General features: G+C 41.4%; 1 protein-coding gene across 2 annotated transcripts in view; it reads left to right on the top strand.

Annotated features, from left to right (window-relative positions):
* Positions 1–8,623: 8,623 nt before the first annotated feature.
* Positions 8,624–26,196, top strand: part of Cpvl (carboxypeptidase vitellogenic like) — a 107,030-nt gene continuing 89,457 nt past the window's right edge. The window contains exons 1-2 of one of the 2 annotated variants that reach the window (XM_078030699.1): positions 8,624–8,804; positions 16,387–16,505. In XM_078030699.1, the coding sequence (XP_077886825.1) occupies positions 8,642–8,804; positions 16,387–16,505 (282 nt within the window). In that variant the 5' untranslated portion in view covers positions 8,624–8,641. The remainder of the gene's footprint in view (positions 8,805–16,386; positions 16,506–26,196) is intronic. The other variant, XM_078030700.1, reaches the window with a different exon arrangement.

Consider the following 26,196-nt stretch of genomic DNA (forward strand, 5'->3'; position numbering starts at 1 on the left):
TGGCTTTACCATCCATGTATTAGTTTCCTAGAGCTGGTTTAACCAAAGACTACAATTTGGGCAACTTGAAACAATAGAAATTTCTTTCCTCATAATACTGGACTATGGAGAAGTCCATACATGATGTGTCAGCAAGTACACACACTCTGAAACCCTTAGGGGAAAACTCTTCCTGCTTCTTTTACCTTTTGGTGTTTAGCAGTGATCCCTGGCATTCCTTGGCTTGTGGATGCACCTCTCCAGACTCTGCCTGTGTTGTTCTATGGCTGTTGTCTTCTTCTCTGCTACTCCATTTTTGTTGGTGTTCTCTGTATTTCTTGATGCTTTTTATAAGGATGTGAATCATGTTGAATTGAAGTTCCACCCCACACCAGTATCACCTCATCCTAACAACACAGTTTAACTCATAAACGATGCAGTCACTTTGCGAGGTGGGGGTCTAGATTTTTTTTTTTTTTGCTATGACTTGAATGTCTCTCAAAAAATTCAAAGACTTAATCCCTAAATTCATGTGAATGATTTTTGGAGGTGGGGTCTTTGGAAGGTAGTTAGAGTTAGATGAAGTCAGGAGCATGGGGGCTCCTGTGATGTCATTAAGGCTTTATAGAAGAAGAGTAGGAAAGGAGCTGTGGCTGGGGCTCAGTGGTACAGCACTCACCTAGCACATGCAAGGCTCTGGGTTCGATCCTCAGCACCACATAAAAATAAATAAATAAAATAAAATAAAGGTATTAAAAAAAAAAGGAAGAGTAGGGGAGACCCAAGCCAACCTGCTCACTCTGTCTGACAGTGCCATGTCCTGTGCCATGTTGTGATGCAACAAGAGGGCCCTTCCTAGATGTCCACCGGATGCTGGTGCCATGCCCTTGGACCTCCCAGCCTCCAGGGTCACCAATTAATTCCTGTTCATTATAAATAATACAGTCCAGGTGTTTTGTTAGACAAAGACAGTTGTCATCTCTGTTTTTCCTCTCAGTCATTATATCTTACCTACTAACCAATACTGCTGGGTCTGCCTTGAAAATGCAGCTGACCATTTCTCACCAGCTCCATTGCTACTCCCTGGAGCAGCCCCACCCTCTTGCATCACTCCTGAATCATTTCACTGGACTCCTAGTCAGTGCCCTATTTCCATTCTTATTCTTCTAACATCTCCCTGCCGGATAGCAGCCACTTTGATCACTTTATGAAGTGCATCAGACAATATTACTCTTTTGCTATAACTCTCCAGTCGTCTCCCATTGTTAATCCTTATGCAGACACAGAAGCCTGCAAGTTTAAGCCCTGTCCCTCTCTCCAACCTTATCATGAGCACCCCCCTCTTCCATTTGCTGTGCTCCCAATAGCCAGCAAGCAAGCTTGTTTGCACCTGAAGGACTTCACACTTTCTTCAAGGCTGGTTCTTCCCATTTCCAGGCCGTCTACTAGAAAATGCATTTCCTGACCTTTGTTAGTCCAGATGCTCTTCTGAGGGTACACAGAGTAGGGTGCAGGATTTAGATGTTTCTCCAACATGTGTGTTGCAGGAATAAAAGTCACAGAGTATATGTACAGAATTGTTATTAAGATTGCACAAGAGCCAGACTTGGTGGCACATACCTATAATCCCAGCAGCTCGGGAGGCTGGTGGGATTATAGCAGGAGGATGGTGGGTTCAAAGCCAGCCTCAGCAAAAGTGAGGCCCTAAGTGAGAACCTATCTCTAAACAAAAGATTTAAAAAAAAAAAAAAAGGCTAGGGATGTGACTCAGTGGTTGAGGGTCCCTGAGTTCAATCCCTGGTACAAAAAGAAAAGATTGCATAGGGAAAGACTTTCCTGGTCAAATGTTGTTGGTTTGTGAAATACTGGGCTTTAAGTAGGACTTCCCAGAAACATAGTAGTTTAACTCTGTGGGGATATATATGTAGTAATTACAAAGTTACCTGACCCCAGTAGCACATTTTGGGAAATCCTGGTCTGGGGGCTATCATTTGGTCTTGGGAGGCTGATTAGGATTGGCCATTGTAGGGAGGACAAAGTCATATATATTTTCCTTGCCCAGCACAAATTTCAAGGCTGAGACCCCCTATAATATAAACAACAATAGATGAGCAAGAGAAGAGCATAGAAAATTTATTAAACAAAGTTTTAAGTGACAAAGGAACCTTCAGAAAATGATGACCCAGAGAACTGGGGAAAGCTGTTTATTTTTATGGATGGTCATGCAGAGGTATGACTGGAGGGCAGAAGGGTAGGATCTGATGGCAATAAGTTGGGGGGCTGGGGGAGTTGGCAAGTCCTGTCCAGATCCCTTGGGCTTCTCCATGTGGCATTCTTCTGGAACCAGTCTGGAAAGAAGGTCTTTGTGACCTACTTTCAGGCAAAGTGAGTCAGGAAATTCTTTTCTGATCAGCTTTCAGGAGTGAAGGGTGGGAGTGGTCAGAGACCTTCCTGCACCAATTCTGTTGGCTTAGGGTAGTCAGTGTGCCCAGGTGCCATAGTTCAAGGTGTCACCTTCTGAGTCCTGAGCCTCAATTCTTTGCTCTACCACTTAGTACTTATATGAACTTGGATAATTAATGTACATTCTCCTAGGATCAGTTTCCTAAAATCTACAGAATGGGATGATTACGGTGCCTACCTGGTAAGGGTTAGAAATTAAACAGGGAAAGCAATTAGCACAGTTCTTTGTCCATGGAAAGTGTTCAGTAATTGGTAGTTATTACTGGTGTTATTATTGTGATGATATCTTTCATCATGATCTTTTTTTTCCCCAGTACTGGGGATTGAACTCAGGGGCACTCAACCACTGAGCCACATCCCCAGCCCTATTTGGTATTTTATTTAGAAACAGAGTCTCACTGAGTTGCTTAGGGCCTCGTTAAGTTACTGAGGCTGACTTTGAACTCATGATCCTCCTGCCTCAGCCTCCCAAGCCACTGGGATTTCAGGTGTAAGCCACTGTACCTGGCATGAGAATGATTTTTTAAGCTCAAAACTGTCACTAACATATTGAACTATGTCTGCTTTCACTTGCCATCACCCTCCTTCATTTCCTCTGGATGGTGTGAGATGTTGAGGCCAAGCTCCTTACAGTAGTGCCAGGTCACATGATTTTCTTGTCTTCTTGGTTCTTCTCATTCTCTGCCTGCCAGATAGCTCTGGTTTGTCTCCTGTGCCCACAAGCCCAAGGATACTGCTGCAGAGATAGTGACACTAATTCATTAGAGAGATTAGGCACCACGGTCTCATGCCAGAGGTGTGGCCTGTGAGGAGCAGATAGGTCTGTGTCATCGCAGTCCACCTTGTGTGTCATGGACATGTCCTCTCTGGGAAGAGTGCTTCAAATATCAATTTTAGAAATTAAAATGATGTCTTCAGGAAGATGAATAGTGGATCCCTCAGAATAAAAATCTTCTTTTACCATTTGTTTGTATGGAAATTCTTTTTCACAAAATAGCTGGAGTTGGGATTTGGGCTGGCATTTAATTCAGGGTTACACAATAGCCCTTTATTGCCGAATTCAAATGATTTGGATGCGCTTGAATAATCTTGAGAGGGGAACTGCATCTTTTTTAAAATAGAAGAATTACTTTTGTGTGCCTTTTTATTACAGAATGCATGGAAGTGTCTATTACTAGTTGGCTTATTTTTAAAAATATTTTATCATGTGGGATCTAAAGCAGTTAAAAATGTAAGGAAAATCAAATAACTATTTTAATTGAAGCTATAATGTTTATTGCATGAAACATCATTACTCTCTTGATTAGAGTAGTCTATAGTCTAAATTGGAGATGAAGATAAAGGGGGAGAACAGAAGCTGGTTAAAATGTTTGCCCTTGGTTTCTTTGTCCTTGTCCTGTAGTTTCTTATTATTTTTTTCACTGATAGAACGCACAGTTTCCAGTGACTTACTCGGGCTTTTTTTTGAGGCCTTTATATCTGGTATTTTACCTTTGCTTCACGCATAGAGGATAACTGGGCAGGAATTTTCCTGTGTCCCTTCTGGGCATCCCAGTTGGGATCCGAGTGGGAGCTAACGGAAAGTAGAATGCAGCTCATTTTACAAATAATGCACACGAGGCCAATATGTGCAGGCAGGTGTTTAACAGCTGGATCTCTGGGGGGAAAAGCCCTGATACATGGTGTTTGCTGATTTCTGTGATAAATACTGCCATCATCATAGATGTGGATCTACCAACATTGCTTCTGGATGCAGTGTTGAACGAGGATGTGCAGAAGCAAACTGTAATATAAGCAAACTTATTTGTAACTGTATGCCAATCAGATGCAAACACCACGACTCCAGATCATAGGGCATGCTACAATGTACAAAGATTACTAGAAAATGATGAGTTTTTCAAGTACTTTTATTAAACCCACATTTTAAAATACAACTCATTCCAGGATAAGTCTTTATGTTTTCATATTTAACAATGGTTATATTGAATAATTGGTTTGCAAAGTTCCTGAAACTTTTGCAGGCCCCTCTTCTTAGGCTGGCTCTATCACACCGAGTGTGAGTCAGACAAGTTGCTGTCTTGCCAGGGTGCACAAATGCATTATAGTACTGAACTTGGATTATTATAGAGTTGTTTCTAAAAATCAAACTTCTCTAGAAAAGTCTACCTGTTTCTTGTTTGTTTATTTATCTACCAAAGGGATTATTACAGGCTGCTATTCTTCAATAAGTCAGTAAGAGTCAGAATATTTGAATAACCAAAGGTGGGACAATGGAAATAAGATTAGATTGAGTGCCATAAATGAATCCTGGCTTTGAGGGGTGGCCCTGCCACTCACCAGTGATGTCAACTTGATTAAGTCAGCTACTCCTCTGGCTTTACTTTTCTAGTCCATCATTTGAAGGAATTGGACCACATGAACATTATTGTCTCATCAGGCCTAAAATAGTGTGATTCATTACTTAGACCCATCAATTCAACAAAAATATTTATTCAGTGCCACTTATGTGCATATTTGTTATGAACTCTAGGCAGAATTAAATACAAGTGTACTATTAATTATTAATGTAGCAGCATCTCACCTTTATGAGGAGCCTTCTAATTTCCCAAAGAAGAAACATGATCTTGAGACTTTGAGGTTCTGTGGGTTTAGGAGATCAGGACACATCTTAACAGAATGTTGGAGAAAGAGCAACCTGTTCTAGAAGAGCAAACAGAACCTTATTCCTAGGAAACCCAAGAGGTCATAACCAGGTAGTAAAAAGGAATAGGGAACAAGCACATTTTTGCCATGTCTATCAGTTGCTTCACTTTAAGATAAAGCAAAAAATCAGAAAAACAACTTTTTTTCTAGTTATAAGAGTAATTATTATAGAAAACTTATTTAATACTTGAAACTATTAAATAAGGAGAAAATACCACAAATCTAACCTAGTGTTCTTCTTTTCTTTACCTAATAGTTGATCATATTTTCTAAAGCATTCCCAGTAGAGTCATTTTAATTGCTGTGTATATAATTCCATCCTTTTGTGTATAGTAACTTACTTGTCTCATGTCTTATTGCTGAAAGTTTAAATTGTTGACAGTTTGTATTTTTCTGAAGAGCTCTGGGTTAAATAGCTTGGTTAAATATTTTAAAATTGCATATTGGACACATGGTTTCCAACTAACATTTAAGATTTAATAAGACTATTTTAGCAAGTCAGATACTTTCAAACTTTATTGGATTCTGCTGGTATGGCTGGAGTTCACCTAGATTTTATTCTGTTTCTAAATATTTTTTAAGAGGACCATTTGGACTGAATCCTTCAAGAAAATGGACTTGAAATGGAAGTAGCCACAATGTTTTCCTATTATTTCAAGCAGAGATGATGTGTATGGTTAATAAATTTTTTCTATCACTTTTTGTGGGAGATAGCCTATTGTGTACAGGGTTTGTTAGAAAGTGCTCAAGAAATGTTTAATAAAGAAAAATATTTAGGCTAACTAGGGTAAGCAAAAGCATTAGAAAAGGGTATGCTTTTTTTTAAAAAAAAAAACCCACTCTACTATTCATAATAGCATTCATTTTCATTAGGAGAGATAACAGGTACGTACCATTGAGGAATTGTCACTGTTACATGAGAACCATGAAATGAAGTATCTTGTTGCTTTAATTCACCTACATGGGAAATTATGACTCAAATAGCTATTTGATTAAATGTTATTGAGACCTACTAAATTGACCTAACTCTTACTTTTATGTATTTGATATACGTCAACTAAAACAAGACAGGTTTTACCTCTATCATATTTTGGCATCTTTGAGTCAACCTCTGCTTGCAAGGGAAGCTCTATCGTGACTATTGTGGTTATTTAATTATTAATAATTTCCATTACAGGGGACTGGAGGTTTACAGCTAGAAGACTGAGAATAGATGGCAGGATTGGTTTCTTGTTTCTGCCCCCAGGAAAAATACCTCTTACTGGAAGAGATGTTTTCCATTATTTTTTAGCATCATACTCCCGCCACCATCAGAATAGGATAGTGGATTTCAGGCATTTAGTAGCTATCCTATTAAAATATCAGTGTAACAAGTTCACATATTTTTAAAAAATGTCTTAACCCTGCCATAGTGGTCATTACCCTTGAGCTCCTTGCAAACTTAATTTCAATTTCTAAATTCATTTTGTTCCTTATTATAGTCAATAAGATGCAAAAACATTTTTTTTCACTCCATACCATATTGGGTTGGACTTATTTACATTAAGTGTAGGGAATTCTATTAGGTTAACCCTGAGAGACATGACAAGGGTCGTATATTCAATCAAGTTATGATTATAAACTTTTGTGTTGATGGGAAAATGTGGCTGAAAAGCATTTTAAATTTGCAACAACTAGTATTTTCATATTATGCCAAATTGGGTTGTGTTAAGCATGTGGTTAATAGATTTTTTTACACATTTTGTATTTTTGAGATGTTCTAAATGGCTTGGCATTTTAAAGCACTGAACAATCAAAAGCAGCCATTGTATTTGCATAATTGTATATTTCATTTTGCATCCAGAAAGCTGAGTGAATGGAGTATTTATTCATTTAAAATACTTTACTTAGAATTTAGAGCTAAGGATTTGGATCATACTTAAATAGCAGCAGGGTAATGTGATGGTGCTGGAGTAGCTATCACAATACACTCAGCAGGGTTGGGATTAGGGTAGGACAAGAGGGTAATCTGCCTCTGGTGGAAAGATGAAGAGTATCATAAAAACTCAGTAAACAAGATAAATAGTTATAAATATAAATATTTAAATATATATAAATATAAATATTTAAATATATAAATATTACTGCAATATTTGAAAACAATCCATATAAGGCCAAAAAAAATCCATGACAGAAAAAAAATAAGCCAAAATTCTAGATAAAGATGTTTTCTGACCCTGCTTCTATACCTCACTTCCTTCTTTCCCATCCTGGCCCTGACTTAGATCAAGTCCTGGTTTCTGTACTTTCATGTCTCTGCATGAGATACTTAATTGAGTCAATTTTCCATATCTAAAATTGGCAATAATAATTCTGGATTTCTGCTGGGCATGGTGGTACATGCCTTTAATCCCAGTGGTTCAAGAGTCTGAGCCAGGAGGATCACAAATTTAAGGCCAGTTTTAGCAACTCATCGAGGGCCTAAGCAAATTAGTGAGACCCTGTCTCAAGAAAAGAAAAAAGGAGGGGGGGTGCTTCTGGGAATGTGGCTTAGTTGCTAAGAACCCCTGGGTTCGATCTCTAGTACCAAATAAATAAATAAATAAATAAATAAATAATTCTGGATTTACTGGTGGAGTTATTAGGAGATTCAATCAGCTAAAAATACATGGGAAAGCCCATTAGAAATATAATTTATATGTTTATGTATGAGTTTAAGTATATATACTATGATAGCTAGCCCAGGTGAGTACTCTAAGCTAATATCAGATTTGATCTTTGGAAAGCTGTGTGACTAATACAGCTTTGGGAGCCTGACTTCTTGAGTTTGTATATCAAGTAACAAAAGGGAAGACACTTGTATGTAATGGCAGGGCCCTCCCTCTCTTACTTTTTGTGTTCTTGGATACAAAACTCAAGGATTCATTGAGATGGAGAAGACAACCAGAAATCCATTGCTTATTTTAGTTTTCCTGCAAAGCTCATCTGAACAGCCAAGGTTTGGGCTCTGCTCAGCTGTCCCACTCACTAGTGAAATTCCATATTTTGTCCCACCTCTCTGAGTTCCACCCACCTTTTGTTCATGTTAATTTTGATAAGATGTCACCTGTGCCTGCAATCCTTTTCCCTTCTTTGGTGGCATACCATGCTCTATCCCTGTTTGGTGACAGTTATGAAACCCTTGTCTTCATGGTTTAGCAGATTGATTTCCCCTTGAACTTATTTCCACACCACATTTTTAAAAATGTAAATTGTCCTCCAGTTACACTGTAAATCCCTTGAAGGATTCCCCTCTAAATGGCCAGGGCAGGATGGGCAGGGACTGGGCCCGTCTTATTCATGGTGATGTCCAAGTTGCTCAGCCTACCGTCTTTCTACACAATGGCATTTTCTTTTTACGTGAATAAATGAATTGTCTTGCATGTTAAAAGGCTAGGTAAATATTTACTCTCTGGATTCATTTGTGGAATGTAACTGTTTTCATTCATCCTAGACCCCAGAAGGACCAGGTTGCACCATGTGGAAGGTGATTGTTTTGTTGGCCCTGCTTACATTCAGCCCTTGTGATGGGCTGTTTCGCTCCTTGTACCAACGTGCCCAGGTTTTCCAGCCTCCTAGGGGAGATACAGGACAGCCATTATTTCTTACCCCTTATATTGAATCTGGAAAGATCAAGGAAGGTGAGTTTAAATCAGCAAACCACTGGTATACTTTGAACAGTTTGGGAGGGGTTTTTTTTTTTTCTTTCTTTTTAAACAATTATCCCACAGAACATAAAACACATTCCAATATCTTTACTTGTTTTATGTCAAATATTAGTGACTTGATGCTGTATATTGTCTGAATTTTTAGCTAAAATGAGAGTTAGAACTGGATTATTTGTGTGGTGGAGTGGCAGCATTTGCATTTGCCTGACCTGCAATGGGCCCTTGACAAGGCTGCTGTTAACATTAAAACTTACTACCTGGGGGGCTGGGATTGTGGCTCAGTGGTGGAGCGCTCGCCTAGCAAGGGAGGTACCCGGGTTTGATCCTCAGCACCACATTAAAAAAAACCAAAAAAACATAAAGGCATTGTGTTGTGTCCATCTACACCTAAAAAATAAATATTAAAAAAAACAACTTACTACCTGTCCATCAAGCATTCTGCATGAACTCAGCAACCCAGGGAGGTGTTCCTACTTTGTACACATGAAATTAAAGAAGAAGGAGCTCCCATGACTTACCAGAGTTCACATAGACACTGGGTAACCGAGGTATCACCTTCATTCCCTCCACTTGATTGTGGAGGGAATGAAGGTGTCACCTGGCAAGTGACCCACCCAGCCTAGACCTCGGTTTCCTCATTAATAAGATGGAGATTTAATAACTCTCCCAACTTGCAGGGATGTTATGAGAATTCAATGAGAAAAAGCACCTGAAAACTCTTTGATCTTATAAATTGCCCTCTAAACACTAATGTTTTCGAATGGATTTATTTTATAGATCGTAGCTTTTTCTAGTATTATTGTTAATAAAAAGAAAGATGTCATTTGATGTTATCAGAGACTAAAGTTGATGATCCACATCTCCCCTTATGTTTTCTTTGTACTCAGGTAAATCAACGTGTAGATGAGTGATTTAATCTCAGTAGATTCCTGAACTCTGAAGTGGCTTACAAGCAGCTATTTTGAGGAGTTTCTTGTAAAGAGAAGCAGAGAGATGGGGTGTTGGTCAGTGGAAGCAATGGGGTCAAGGAAGCTGCTTGAAGAGGGCAGGGATAATGTGCACAAATGAGGAAAGCAGGAGCTGGGCAGGGGGTGGGGGGTGTCGAGGAATCCCTTGGTGGAGACTGGTTAAGTAGGGGAGACCTTGGTGGAGTATGCTCATCCCTAGTCTCAGGGCCTAAGGCTGAGTCTCCGCCTGTGCTAGTAGATGGAATGGGAATGGATGGTGCTGGAAAGTTTAGGAAAACTGTTAAAGATTGAAAACAAATCTGAGTATTCTATAAGGAAGTTTAAAAGGAAACAATTTTCTTTTCACTTGAAATGGTTTCAGCCAATAGGATGTCATCATTTTTTTTTGTTTTTAAATCCAGATATTCTCATATTTTAAGGGTTGAAGTTCTGCTTATGTGTCCTTTCCTGAAAGGCACATTGGCTCCAGGTTTCACCATCTCTTTCCTAAGGAAAGGTGGAAAAACTTTGACAATGTATTCAGTATATTTCTAAAAAGGACTCATTTTCACTTGATGTGGAAAAGCTACAAGACTGTTGCCTGAGGCTGATTCCTTAGGAAGTGTGTGAGGAGGCATCAAATCATTCACCCAAGCCCAAAATTGGATCACATACCTATACTTCAGCTCCTTTCATTACTGGACACTGATGACTTAGGCTACATTCACTAATGATAAATCAAAGCAAACCGCTTAAGTTAAGAGGAATCGGGGGCTAGAGTTGTAGCTCAGCAGTAAAGAACTTGCCCAGCACGTGTGAGGCACTGGGTTTGATTCTCAGCACCACATAAAAAATATAAATAAAATAAAGCTATTGTGTCCATCTACACTAAATATATATATAAAAGGATTTGAATAACCATGATAATCAATTTAGTAGGATTTCTTCCAATCACATATGGGGAAATTGAGACTCAAATACCTGACATGATTTACCCAAGGGGGTACAGGTAATAGAGATGGGCTAGAAGAGATGATGTAGTGCCCAAATCTTCTGACTTCTGCTGTGTTTTGCCTGCTGTAGTTATTTTCCTTTGTTTAAAAGCTTGGGGTTTTCTGAAGTGATCAGATGTGCACACATGACATAATTAAGGCACTGCACACTGAAGCATCACATCTGAATTAGGTGTGCTGGAAAATTGAAGAAGGAAGCTGTTGGTGGACATAATCTAGGAAGAAAATGATAATGGTAGTTATATTAGTAAAAATAATAAATAATTAACATTTAGTCATTATAGCCCCAGTACCTAGCATAGTACCTGTATATCATAAGCACTTAGTACATATTTGCAAATTGAAAAACATTTTTTTTTGTCCTGGGGATTGAACTCAGGGGCATTCAGCCACTGAGCCAAATCCCCAGCCCTATTTTGTATTATATTTAGAGACAGGGTCTCACTGAGTTGCTTAGCTCCTCACTTTTGCTGAGGCTGGCTTTGAACTCGCCATCCTCCTGCCTCATCCTCCCAAGAGGCTGGGATTACAAGTGAGTGCTACCGTGCCTGGCCATGAATTTAAATTTGAGTCCCAGCCACATGTCAGGCATGGTTTTCTATATCCATTAGCTTATTTAGTCCTTGCAGCAACCTTAATGAAGAATGTGAGCTGAGTGTGGTCGCGCATGCCTATAATCCCAGCAGCCTGGGAGGCTGAGGCAGGAGGATCACGAGTTCAAAGCCAGCCTCAGCAAAAGTGAGGAGCTAAGCAACTCAGTGAATCCCTGTCTCTAAATGTAGTACAAAATAGGGCTGGGGATGTGGCTCAGTGGTTGAGTGCCTCTGAGTTTAATCTTGGGTCCAAAAAAAAAAAGTATGCATAATTATTGTTACCATTTTGTAGATGAGAAAAATGAGTCTCAGAGAAATGAAGTATCCTATCCAGAGCTATAAAGCTCATTAGTGGCAGAACCGGAATTAGAACCTGTGCCTGCCAACCCCAGAACCCCATGCTGTGAAACCCTGTGCTGCATGATCAGCTCCAGACTTGAGGGTATGTATGAAATTTTGAGAAAATAGTGAAAGGTCTGTGCCCCCTGAAAGAGGAAGATAGCTTAAACAAAGGCATTCAATGAAAGTGACCTTGGTGTGTCTGTCTGTGTCATAAATCTGGTAGAACCAAGTGAAAACAATATCGAGTTGTCCACATCTCTCCTGTTCTGTTTTTCTTGCCTATGAGCCCTCTACAGTTCTGGGTACGAGCAGCAGAGGAGAAAGAATCCAGGGAGTATAGTTTGATCTTCTGTCCTTCTGCACCAACCCTGGTAGATCTTCACCCTATGAGTGACAACGTTTAAGACACTGAATCTGTATGGAATGTCACTTTCTAAAGTTCTGTTATGCAGTCAAAATCTTTGCATGGAATTTTAAGTGGCTGATCCAAAAGCTGGTACATCTGGGTATTCAGATGCAGCCCTGACAACATAATTAAGGATAATTTTATTCATCCGCTTTGCTGAAAGTTCAGGAAGCTCTGGACAGATGGTCAGATCACTCCCCTAAATCCCTTTTGTTTATCGAGTTTGTCAGAACCCTAGGAACATGAGTCTTGGTATCACAACTGAGCGTTTTTGAGATAAACAGTAGTTCACAAAAAGACAAGGGAAATTTTTATTTTTTTAATCCCCAATTAGCTGGCTTAGTTTTATGTAATTGTAATTGCATGTTTACTTTCTCTGCAGCTAGAATAAATCCTTGTTCTCTGAAACAAGATGAATGCAGAAGACAGATTTTAGCATGTTTACAAACAGGGCGTCTCCCAAACTCTAAAGGGTATTTTGCTCTTGGGTCCTCTTACTCCTTATGGGCTGGTCGCATCTTGTTTAGGTGGTGATGAGTGTTGGTGAACAGGACACGCTTCCTGATTAGCTGGATCCAGCCTGCCTTGGCCACACTCCGATCTTCCTTAAGTGTTAATATCACAAACACAGTGACAGCAGTAAATACCAACGAGGAAGTGAAATCACTTCAAAGAAAACCTCTTCCTTTTTGAAAAACTGTTTTTTAAACATTTGTATGGTTAGTCACGGTGCCAGAAAGATAAAAACTCCTCCATCTTGGTGGGTTGTTTTCCACATTCCATTAATAGACTCTGGAAGGATGAACAGGACCTTTGAAAATACAAAAATTCCCATTGATTGAAAGAAATTTTAATTGTTTTACTATGATTTGGTGAACAGGAATTTAAGATGTGAAAGGGGCCAAACACATCTTTATAGACAACAGGGAAGGCTTCTAAGTGTCTTCAAATACTAATGAAGTTGTCTTTCATTAGATTTTTTTTTTTTTTAATCAGGAATTGAACTCAAGGGCACTTAACCACTGAACTACATCCCCAGCCTTTTAAAAAATTTTATTTAGCGACAAGAGTCTCACTGAGTTGCTTAGGGCCTGCTGAGTTGCTGAGGCTGGCTTTGAACTCACGATTCTCCTGCCTAAGCCTCCTGAGCTACTGGGATGACAGGGGTGGAAGTAAACTAATCCTAGTGTGGTGTCACGCGGCCTGGTATAGTTCATGCATTTATTTTCTCATTCATCCACCTACTCATTAATGTGCATTCATTAAGAATTATTTATTCAGTGTCTTAGATTGTGAATCAGGATGCTAAATCCCAGGGGATATGAAGAGAAATAGGAAGAATTTCCTGCTTTCTGGCAGTTTGGAATGGAGGAGGGAAACCATGGAATGGACCTAAGGACAAAGTAGCAAGAGAGCAACTTTGGTGTTCCCAGGAGGGGAGGGAGGGGTGAGTCTCTGAACCTTCCCTGAGCAGGCCAGTGGACCCTGTGCTGTGCTGGCCTCAAGACAGATTGATTCAATCATCTCTCGCCCATATTCCATTCCCTCCAGCTCTTTTCCATTATATATTTTCTATTTTTCTCATTATACTTTGACCCTTCTCATTTTTCTCTGTCTTCTTCCTCAAATCCCCTCCTGACTATTTGCCTCTCTCTGGTCCACATCTCACCCATTTCCAAATGTTCAATTTTTATGTCTTTGTTCTCTTCCTCTCTCTCTCTCTTTTTGGGTTGGGGGAGAGGTGTCTCTGTTTGACTTTGAGATTAATAGTTTTGCTAAAAATATTTCAAAAGCATTTTCAAGGCTGTCCAGCCCTGGAGGGTGAGCTTTCTTTGGATTAATTGAGAGTAGAAGCAGTGGAGAGGAGGTAATGACAGCTGGGGGGAAGATTAGAGGGGTCGAGGGAGGGCCAGCAAATACCTGGTTCCCAGAAATCTCTTTCTCCTACAGCCCTTCTCTACCCCCAACACCACTTTTTCTTTTCTTTTTTCCTGGAGGGGTAGGTCTCACCGAGAAGAGAATGGTGTGAAACATAGAGTTTGGGAGAACTGGGCTGATCTAGGAAAAGGCAGGTCTTCCAGACTTCTAGATGCCATTTTGGGATGGTCCATGGGCTAGGGACACCCAGCCTCCCATTGAACAGAACTTTCTTTGTGTCCAGCTCCCTGCTGGGAACGTTTGTAAGTACATTTTTCTTTTCTTTAATATTTATTTTTTAGTTGTAATTGAACACAATACCTTTATTTCACTTGTTTATTCTTATGTGGTGCTGAGGATCCAACCCAGGTCTCACACGTGCGAGGCAAGCGCTCTACTGCTGAGCCACAAACCCAGCCCCTGTAAATGCAAATTTTCCATCAAATGCTCACAGAAAGCATGGCCATGGAATGCTTATCCACATTTTGCATCAAAGAAAAGAGTTTCCAAGATGAAGTAGCTTGCTGAGGGGCCTAGTGAGGACACAAACCCAGGGGTGGCCAACTTGGAAACCCATCCTCCTCTTCTGTGCCAGCCCAGCAGGACCCTCAGGCAACTGCCCCTGGAGACTTCCCTTATCCCCACCATGACCTCTGCTCCCAGGTTCTCCTGTTCATCAGAAGATGTATTTCGCAGATGATGGCTGTGCCCGCTGCATGCCGGCTCCTCCCCACAGGTTTTGCACATGGGGAGTCTTGTATTCCTGTACCATCTGGAGCCCATCTTTCATAAAGGAGGAGCTGAAGCACAGGAAGGTTAAATGGTTGCTCCAGGGGTCACAAAACTGGCCCATTAGTAGTGCTAGAAACAGCAAAGTACTAGGGAAAAAGAACTGTGTGTGCAAGACGAGTTTCCTCTTTGGGAGGCATGCTTATTGTAAAAGAGGAGCTTGCGGTCTCAGAGCCACTTGTGCTGGTGAAAGGTCAACAACTGCTCTGGGGCTCAGGGCTCTGATTTGTAGCACCCATTCCATTGGGTGTAAATATTCTCACCAGGGCAGTGATGTGGCTGAATGTGGGGATCAGCACTCAGCATTCCACAGCCTGTGGGCTCTAGTCCACCACCAAAGCCACCTTTAGTTGGTGGCATGTAAACTAACCAGCCTCCAACTTTGTATGTGTCAGATATAAATAGCCTTTCTTGAGGCATTGACTTTTATTGGACATATTCTTTGTCTTGTCTCAGACTTAAGTAGCCTTTCTGGAGTAGTTAATCTTTATTGCACATCGCCACTGAAGGACTCTCATCTTCCACTCAGACATCCCTTTCTGCTTCCTCCTTCCACACCCTGATACCCACTTTCTGTTCCTTCTCCACGCCCTTCCTAATCACTGCTTCCCCTCTGCTCCCTGCTGCTCACACCTACTCACTAACTAATTGAGCGGCCCTGTAGTAGGGGGTGGGAAGGAACAAACCCTGCAGTTAAGTCTAAATCCCAGCTACACTGACTGTGTGACTTCAGGCAAGTTATTGAACCTCTCGGTGCTTCATCTTTCTCAGCTGTAAAACTCCCACATAATGTAAGGCCCTTAGTACCACTGCCTTAGAAGTGTTAACTCCTCCAAGTATTTACTCCTGGGTGTCCTCAGCTGTCTGAGCTTCCTTCCCTCTTTCCCTGTTCCTGTCCTTGTCTGTTTGCTTGGTCCTAAAGCCCAGAACTCTGCCTTCTACAACTGCCCCATTGTCCTATTTGGCTCTCTCTGAGTAGCCATAGGTCACCACCAGGCTCCCTGCCTGCTTCTTCCCTCCAGCTCCAACTACCCCTGGTCCTGTAGGCCTCTATCTGCTCCCCTGAATGGACATGGCAGATCTTTGCCTTCATGAGAACCAGAGTGTGGAGAACATAGGGCTCCCAGGACCCAGACCTTTGTGACCACATTGTTTTTCTTGTATATGACTCTTTGGGGTCAGGTAGCTTTATCCTGCTCCTCTTCATGTGGCCCAGTGCGAACACCTTAATTTACTCGCGATGTGATAATAGCTGGTTTTCTTTTCCCTCCTTCTTATACAACTCAATATATCCCCCCCACCAAAAAAAAAAAAAAAAGGGTTTAAAAATTTCACTTGCTCCTGGCTAAACTGTGGATGTGGAATATGTGGGATGAGTGGAGGAAGCTGGCATTGGCTGAGTTAAGTACCTGTCTGCTAAATCCTTTGTGACTTCTCTGCTCACTTCATCCCCAATCTGGTACCTGGGTGAAGACTCGCCAAGACTGAGATAGCTCACCTTGTATATTTTTCTCTAATCTTCGGGTAAATTTTCTTTTTCCCCACTAGGAAGAAAACTGAGTTCAGTCACTGCTTTTCTAGGACTGAACATACACAGTTACTCTGGCTACCTCACTGTGAATAAGACCTACAACAGCAACCTCTTCTTCTGGTTCTTCCCGGCTCAGGTAGGCCTGTGAAGTTAGCCATCAGAAGGAACATGATGCTCAGGAGCTAGCTGGGCACCATGGGCAATTAGGAGGCTAAAAGAGGAGGTTTTCAGGTTAGAGGCCAGCCTCAGCAATTTAGGGAGGGTCTGTCTCAAAAAAAAAAAAAAAAAAGAAAAAGAAAGAAAGAAAGAAAGAAAGAAAGAAAGAAAGAAAGAAAAGAAAAGAAAAGAGAAAGAAAAAGAAAGAAATTGCAAGGGCTGGGGATGTACCTCAGTGGAAAAGCACCCCTGAGTTTAATCTCCAGTACCATTACAAAAACAAATCAAAACAAACAAGCAAAGCTGGCTGTGCTGCTCACTGGAGAGTGGAAACATTAGCCTGCAGATCCATGGGGTTTATTTTTAAAAAATCTTTTTACATTTTTTTTTCTAAAAATAATTGGAAGCAACTCTGTATGGCATTCCTGTTTATGGGCAGGAAACAAATGCTTGTGGAGGTAGAGGAAGTTCCACTTCTGAATTTCTTGTAGCCTTATTTGGAACATTAATATTACCACCTTCTTCTGCCACAGTCTTCTTCCTATGCTTTTGTTATTATATTTTTCATAAAAATATTTGAGGTTGAGATGGACATTCAAGATCCCAAGGAGGGTAAGGAATGAGAAATTACCAAAATTAGCAGGAAACTCATGTCTAAGCATATATAAATTTAATCTATCATGACCACCCTTGCCTATGGGCTGGTTGGGTTACTCACCTGCTGAAGTCCCTATAGACACAGATGGAAATATCTTTGTCATTCACCAGTACCATTTAGTGCAATTTTAATTCATAATATTCTTCTTCATGAACAAGGCACTTTTATCTTAGGGGTGCCATTGGAAGTATTGTTATAGGCATTTAAATGCATAAACAAATTTTAGCCCAACACAGAGTAATTTTCTATTTTTATTTTCCAAATTGGATTTGCTTTAGAAGCCAGAGAAATCAAATAAAAGGCTATCCCTATGGAGGGTGGTGTTCATATTTGCATATAATTTGCATATAACAATGTTGCATATACATAATAATAATGTAAATTGCTTAATCCAGGGTCATTTGAAGTTAAATTGTTTTCAGCAGTACTGTCAGGTTATATTTTCATGACTTCATTTTTGCTTTCCTAACTATGTGAACGTTGATGTAATTCATCCAAACTAGTCTATTGTGGGGTGGGGTGGGAATAGGTTATGTGAAAAACGTGAGAATTTTAGATACTCTTTGGGCTCAGAGTAGTCATCAAATTGCCACCTTCTCTGGAAGATTTTCCTGCATCCTAGATAGACCTTATTTCTTCCTTGGTGTTACTGTGGAGTGAGGCAAGGAAGGTGCCTAGTGCATAAAATTTAAGGATACCCTTTCAGGGTGGAACCAGAACAAGGTCAGCTCCTAGCAGGAGTGCCTTCCAGTCTCCTGCAGGTGCTGCCCTCTGGTGGAACCCAGCTGCCTCCAAAAAGGTAGGGGAGTTGGTGGTGCCATCCATAAACCTATACCAGGCACAGAGCCTCAGGGAGATGGGTGGGAAGTGGACCTTCAGAAGCTAACATGGAAATAACCAGTGCAGCTGTCATAAGGAGGCTTGATAGAAATCAGGACCTAGAAATATGATCTCATTCTAACAGGTGGGAATTTTTTTTTGTTTTTTTTTTTCAATTTTGATTTTATTTCAGATCTCAGATTTATACTCAGATCCAATTTCTAGCAAATTTTTATTCTCAGAATCACCTTTTTTTTCTGCCTTCAGCATTTATAAGTATCTCTTCTTTTTACACATTGTTAATTCATCTCTTTATTTATATAACAAATCCCCAAGTCACACTTATCTGGGGAAATAAAAAGATATATTTACTCTTTTCTTTTATTTAAAATTACTTTAATTGACATATAAATAATGGACACACTTATGGGTACCATGTGACATTCCAATATGTGCATACATTGTATAAGTAAGTGTATTTTATCTCCTCAAACATTTATCATTTCTTTGTGGTTAAAAACATTCAAAATCTTTTTTCTTGCTTTTTTGACATATACAGTACATTACTGCTATGTATAGGCACACTAGTATGCAATAACTGATCAGAACTTACTTCTCCTAAATGTGACTTAGAACCATTGATGAATATTTTCCCAAATCTGCCTACTCACCCTTTACTCTTCTCATCTTCTGGCAACTGTTCTGCTATCAACTTCTATAAGTTAACGATTTTATATTTCACAAATAAGTAGAATCATACAGTATTTGTCTTTCTGTGCCTGGTTTCTTTATATGTCACTAGTACTATCTAATATTTATATATCACTAGTACTATCTAACTCAATTCAAGTTCACAATACTCTCCTGCATGAACAAGGCACTTTAAGCTTAGGGGTGCCATTGGGAGCATTGTTACAGGTACTGAAATGTATGAACAAAATTTAACCCAACACAGATTAATTTTCTATTTTTATTTTCCAAGTGGGATTTGCTTTAGAAGCCAGAGAAATCAAAGAAAAATTTATCCTCATAAAGGGTGGTGTTCATATTTGCATATTATTTGCATATAGCAATGCTGCAAAAATATAACAATGTAATTATATAATGTCCTCCAGTTCCACCCATGTTGTCATAGATAATAGGATTTCATCCCTTTTTATGTCCAAATAATATTCATATATGTATTTAATATATACATTTTCTTTATTCATTCATCAGTTGATATTCACTTAGGTTGATTCCACTTCTGTTTGTGAGAATGTAAATTAGTACAGCCATTGTGGAAACAGTGTGGAGGCTTCTCAAAAAGTTAAAAATAGAACTATAACAATCTAGCAATCCCACTAATGGGTATGTATGTATCCAAAGGAGAGGAAATCAGTATATTGAAGAATAACTGCATTTACATATTTATTGCAGCATTCTCGGATTAGCTTTATGTCATCATAACAAAATACCTGTGATTATGAACTTATTAGAAAGAAAGGTTTATTTTGGCTCACAGTTTCAAAGGTTTTAGTCCATAGTTGCTTGGCCCTGTTGTCTTGGGCCTGTGGTAGCACAGGATATCATGGAGAGAGTGTCTGATTGTGGAGGTGGAGAAAGTTACAGGTACTGAAATGTATGAACTTACTTCTCCTAACTGTGACTTAGGACCATTGATGAATATTTTCCCAAATCTGCCAAGAAGTGAAAAGAGAGGGCAGGAGAGAAGGGAGAATAGACTGACGTCCCAATATTCCCTTCAAGAGCATGTACCCAATGCTCTGACTTCCTTCCGCTAGACCCCACCTCCTAATGGTTCCACTACCTCCCAATAGTGCCATGGGCTGGAGAACAAGCCTTCAACACAGTGGGCCTCGGGGGACGTTCAAGATCCTCACACTAGCCAAGATTTGGAATCAGCCTGGGCCTGTGCTCTTTGAAGTCTCTTAAACCTCATTCATTTCAGAAATAATTCTGTACATGCTCATTTTTTTATATCACATTATATCACATCTATCAATGTATTTGAATGTAATTGTTTACTATTAACTTCTTTGTACTGGTTTTTTACTGCTGCTATAAAACATTGCCACAAACTTAGACTTAAAACAACTCAGACTTTATGATCTCAGTTTGGTAGGTCATGGGTCTGGTGCAGGTCTCAGTGAAATAAGATCAAGACATTGACAGGGGTATAGCCTTGCTTCTGGCAATTTCTAAAGGCCATTCACATCCCTTGGCTGGCAGCTTTTCCTCCATCCTCCAAGCATGTAATGGCAGATTGATTCCCTCTCCCATTGCATCACTGTTTGAACTTCTCTGATTTGTCTTCTGCCTCTTGCTACTTTTAAAGACTCTTGTGTCTACACCTAAATGATCCAGTCTAATCTCATTTTAAGTCCAGTTGATTGGCAACCTTTATTCCTTTTTCTTCTGTATAGTCACAGATTCGGGTGATCAGGACATGGACATCTTCAGGGAGCCGTTATTTTGTGCATAATGAATACTTGACAAATTTGTTAGATTGCTGCTTCTTATGTTCATTCTTGGTGTTTCTTGCATTTTATTTTATATAAGAATTACTTTGGGGCTGGGATTGTGGCTCAGTGGTAGAGTACTTGCCTAGCACGTGTGAGGCACTGGGTTTGATCTTCAGCACCACATAAAAATAAATAAATAAAATAAAGGTATCATGTCTATGTCTATCTACAACTAAAAAGAGAGAGAGAGAGAGAGAGAGAGAGAGAGAGAGAGAGAGAGAGTTATTTCTAACTACCCCCAGAAATTCTGTCTTGTAAACTGAGAGAGACCTGCAAGTTTCAGAGTTACCAGGGGGACCATGCTTTGTGAAACCAGTGCTCCAGCCTACTGGCCTGTGCCCATAGCTCCTGGCCCCAAAGTGGCCCACATTCTACCACAAGGAAATGTCTAGAGCAGATGGAGGGGTGTGCTGGGCCTTGCCTCCTCAGGTGGAGTGCAGGTTAGAATGGGGATGTGGAGAGTCAAGTGCAACCTTTAGGGGTCAGCTTTCCTAATCCTGCTTGGTATTTCACCCAGAGTGGCTGGATCTCAGGAATAGATCAGACAGAAACAAAACAAAAACTCTCTCTCTCTCTCTCTCTCTCTTTCTTTCTTCCATTGCCTCTGATCAGGCTTTGTCTAGCATGGCTTTGTCTAGAATATGGGGAAAGAACTGGGACCATGAAGCTGCTCAGGTTCTGCATACTTTGCCAATTGCAAGACTGAGGTTGGAAACTCCTTGTATTAAACAATGGTGGAGCAGTTGGTTATAAGTCCCCCCCGCCCTTAACTAAATGAAAACCTTACTGTGCATCCTCTAACCCAATTATGTTCTTTTGGGTCCAGTTCTCTATCCAGAAAGATGTTTCTGGAAGACATGACTTCTTTCCTATTTAGGAAAGTTAGGAAAGAGGACTTTAAGCACAGTTTTCTATTAGAAGTGATAGACATGGCTTCAGGGACAGGGTACAGAGATGAAAGGACAGTACACAGACAGGGGTCACCGCCTGGCACTGCCTTAGATTGTCCCAAGATCTCCCTGCCAGGAAGCCTACACGTGGAGTCAGATACCTGAGACTTACAGCTGGAAGTATGGAACAGGACCAGATAAAGCATAAGAGGAGAAGGAGAAGCACTGGTCACCGAGACAGGGGAGACTACCTTTCATTTGGCAGAAATATGAGTTCCTTGCCTGTCGCAGGGGAAGCAGCTGACATTTTCATCAGGAAAGAAATGACCCCTTAAAAAAAAAAATCCGAAGGTAGAGAAAATAGAGATCCAGGAAGGATGCCACACTTGTCATGTCCTCTGAGTCATTTTCTCGGATGCTGTTTCTCAAATTAGGTTTGCTTTCCTGTTATTTTGCTGAGATTCTCCTGTTATTGTATACAAATCAGGGCCTAATGAGTCCCAGGACTCGAAATTGGTGTGCAGAGGGAATACTGCAGGAGAGATGAGTTGGGCCTTCTGCACGGGCTAAAAGTACAATGAAGCCCATGAAAAGGCCTCGGCTAGAATGGCTGTTGTGAACACCAGCGATGCGCTAAGCACCCTGCTTTTCCTTATTCTCACAAGAACCCCCAAGAGAGAGGAATTGTTTTCCTCATTTTATAAATGAAGAGTATGACAAAGAGCAAATAATTTGCCCCAAGTTACTCAACCAGAAACTGGCAGAACTGGAATCTGAAGCTTTGGTCTCTGACCTAGAAATCTTTGCTCTGGCCCATCATGTATCATAGATCCTGTAAAAGTAGTCATGGGAGGCTCCAGAGTACAGTGGTCAGAAGCTGCTGGAGTTAGTCGGGCTTGGGTAGAAATTGCGGTCCACCTGGGACCTTGGACACATTTCCTAATGCTGTTCAGCATTGGTTTCCTTCATTTAAAATGGAGGATCAAGGACGGGGCTGTACCTCAGCTGGTAGAGCACTTTGTCTAGCCTGCCTGAGGTGCTGGGTTCAGGACCTAACACATACCACACACACACACACACACACACACACACACACACCACACAAACACACACACACAAATGGTGATTAAAATAGCTACTTGGCAGTGGTTTTCAGACCAGAAGACTCAATGTAGCAAAGTCATAGGACTAGTGCCTGATACACGGGTAGGTGGAGTTGCTATAGTTATTTCAACATGATTATGATTAATTTGGATGTTATTAACACAAATACTGTGTAGAACTAAACCCAGTAACAATTTCGGAGGTTAAAGAAGACAGGAATGGAGGGAAGTTCTGAATCAGAGGGACTGGATCACCAGCCAAAAATGTAGATTAATTGCTACTGGACGAGGAAATTACTAAGTGAAATCGGGACTAAGAAGATAGGAAACATATAGATTGGTATTGAAATGATCATCCTTCTCCTTAGAAAGAGATATCCTGAGAGTATTTGACTTTGTCTCATAGGAACAGATAATCTGGACTCATTTGAGCAAGATATGCAAAGTAGTTGCCTCAGGTGCTACAGAGCCCCAACTCAAGACATTCCGAGTTAGGCCTAGGCCCCTTTACTGAAAGCTCCAACTTGCTCCTCTGGCCCAGGAATGGCCAGGGTTCCTGCAGTCCTGCAAAGGGCTGTGACTGGTGAGGCTGCTAGCCACCTGGGGCCACCAATCAGGTCAGCCCTGCTTCATCAGACCCCAGGAAGATCAAGGTGGCCCAGGATAAAGTCAACACAGCACCTTGAATCAAGAATTCAGTGAAGGGCTGGGGTGTGGCTCAGTGGTAGAATGCTCACCTAGCGCATGCGAGGCCCTGGGTTTGATCCTCAGCACCACATAAAAATAAATAAATAAAGGTATTGTGTCCAACTAAAAAATAAATATTTTTTAAAAAAAGAATTCAGTGAAGAGAATAGGAACTGCTCTGATGCTCCTAGTGATAGAAGAGTACATTCCAAACCATCACCAGGAGCCAGCAGGACACCCTGTCCCAGAAGTATAGGCGTGGATTCAGGACCTGCTGGGCCTCCACGTGATGTCATGTAGTCTCTGCTCTGAAGTCTGAACTTCTTCAGTCAATGCAGTAGAGGACAGGGATTCCCAATTTAATGCTTCTCATCCACACTACCTTCAGAGCTTGAAAAATACAATAGGGAGCTTGGAAAACATGATAGGTCCCTGCTCAGTGGCCAGCACTCCCTCACTTCGCTGCTTGTCATCAGGGATTCTGGTGCTGCTGATCAGAGAAGGCCCAGGGATCAGTGTACCCAACACACTCCACAGTGAGTCCAGTGTACCTAGTCAGTGGGCTTGAATCTGAGAAAAGAGAACGGGATGTTAGGGTACGGAGATCTAATTCCAGGTCAGCAATTCCTGGCTGTATAACTTGGGATGGGCATTTAAGATGTTTCACCTAGTTGAGGGCTAAGGTCCTATCCCACTCTTACATTCTATGGCTCCGTAGTTCAAATGAGCTTGCCTATGAGACATACTTAAATGTGCTACCTAAGGCATAAAGACATCCGAAAACTCCAAACCAGAGTGTGGCCTCAGGGAACAAGCCTCAGATTTGTGGTCTCTGTGGTTGCCAGCCTCTAAGATCATCCCCAATAATACTTTGTACATGTGCTTTTGTGTGGTCTCCTCCCACATTGAACCAAGGCTAGACTTCGTGACTACAATAGCACAGCAAAAATGGTGGTGTGTGACTTCCAGGCTATATTATAAAGGGCGGTGTTGTTTGTACCTTGGTCTCTTACATCCCATTCTATGGGAAGCCAAGCACCACAATGGGAGGGCACTAAAGAAGCCACCTGGAAGAGTCTACATGGAGGAGAAATGAGACCAGTGATACTCAACACTGGGAAAGGTACACCCAGTCCCAGTCAAGCTTTCAGATGACCGGCCCAAGCTGATATATTGATTGCACCCACATGAGAGACCCTGAACCAGAACCCATACAGCCAGGCATCCCTAAGTTCCTGACCCCAGAAAGCATAAGGGATAATACATCATCATTTTTGTCTTAAGACATTGAGGTTTAGAGAGACGTTATGCAGCTTTGGATAACTAATAGAGGCCCTTGTCTGGAACTTTGGGGCTGTGGGTGTATCTTGTGGCAGCCAGCTTCTACTTCCTACCCCTATGGGATGGGAACCTTGGGAATTCTTGTTTGTGTTGTTGTTGTTTTGCCTCTTGCCTCCAAATCTCCCTCTTACCTGCTCCAGGAGATCAGAGCTGTAAGCGTTTTCCCTATACACTGAATAGAATATTAAGCTTTGTCAGTAGAGGGCGCTGGAGGGACACTGCAGGAGGAAGTTGGCTTCCCTTCCTTCTCCCAGTCCTGTGTTTTGGTTTTTCTTGGCCCGGCTGCCCAGTCTGCAGCAGTATGTGTGTGGGAACATCCAGCGGCACTCTGCTATATCTGTGCTCCCAGACCACGGAAATCCTCAGCAAGGGGATAGCCCTAGTTCTGGTTAGGTGATTGACCAGCTGTCGCCCTTCCGACATGGACACATGCACCCCAGGCCCTGCCTGCCAGCAGGCTCCTGACAGCCCTGCTCTCTCTGCAGCCCCCTCACCAGGCCTGAAACACCCTGGGCCAGATGACCTGTGAACTGAGCTACTCAGTAGGCTGCAATCATGCCTCCTCCAATGAGGTCTGGACCTCAGCCTTGGGAAGAACCTGGTCCCCTCCTTATGGGCATGGCCATCCATGAGAACTCTCCCCTTAGCCCAGGGTATTCTTTAGAGGTCTCTTTACATTCCCATGGTTAATCTCCTATTGTAGTTATACTTCTTTAGAGTCAAGTTCCTCTGTTCCATGGTGAACTCTTCCATTCTGGTCTTCTGCTGTCACTGAGATGTGGCTCACGGAGGAGCAAGACTGCTGGCGGATCCTCCTCCTCTTGCCCCAGGGTATCTGACACTCCTGCTGACGGAGACCAGAGCAAACACTGGAACTCTTAGCAGAATTAAAGGCTGATGTTTCCAGCTGAAAAAAAATGATTGCTTAATTATAAAGTGAAAATTACATGTGGTTTCCATTTCTGATTGGACCCTAAGTGAGTTAGCCACTCATTCTTTCTCTTCTGCTCAGCGGCACCCAGGGCAGAGTGGACCGGCCCAAGGAGCCAGGAAATAGAAAGGCCTCAAGAACCAGAGCAGCCAGTACTTCTGGCTCTGCCCTGTTTATCCACAGCCACAGGATCACCCCATCTGAGCTCCAGGCTTCTCTTGGCTGGTCAACTTCTCTGCTTCTCCAGGCATTTGGCTGAATGGGCCAAACTACAGTTTCCAGTTTACCTTTTCTTGGATCAACCCACAGGGATTCACTAGCCCTTCTCCTAGAGGCACAGTGTTATGGGCCCAGTTTGAACTTATCAGCTAAGGTGCATGTCATGTGATATAAACATGGCTAAAGGACCCTCTCCCTGATGGAGAGAGTCAGTTCTTAGAAGATGGAATGTGGCTTGGACAGATTTCTTAAAATTTGTCTATCTCAGGGGGCTGCAAATCCTTTGGCAATGAAACAAACCATTAGAGAGCTTTCCCTATTTATCTTCTCTTTGCTGTATTCTTATAGCATCAGGGATCTGGAAGAACAGAGTATATATGAAACAAAACACAATAACTACAAATGGTGCTATAGGTCACTCCACTCATAGGTACATTTGAACTCTGCAAAAACCATTGTGTGTCAGATTCCTTTTGGGGAATGAAAATTAAACACAAG

The sequence above is a fragment of the Ictidomys tridecemlineatus genome, chromosome 2 (genome assembly GCF_052094955.1).
Source record: "Ictidomys tridecemlineatus isolate mIctTri1 chromosome 2, mIctTri1.hap1, whole genome shotgun sequence".
Classification (NCBI taxonomy): Eukaryota; Metazoa; Chordata; class Mammalia; order Rodentia; family Sciuridae; genus Ictidomys; species Ictidomys tridecemlineatus.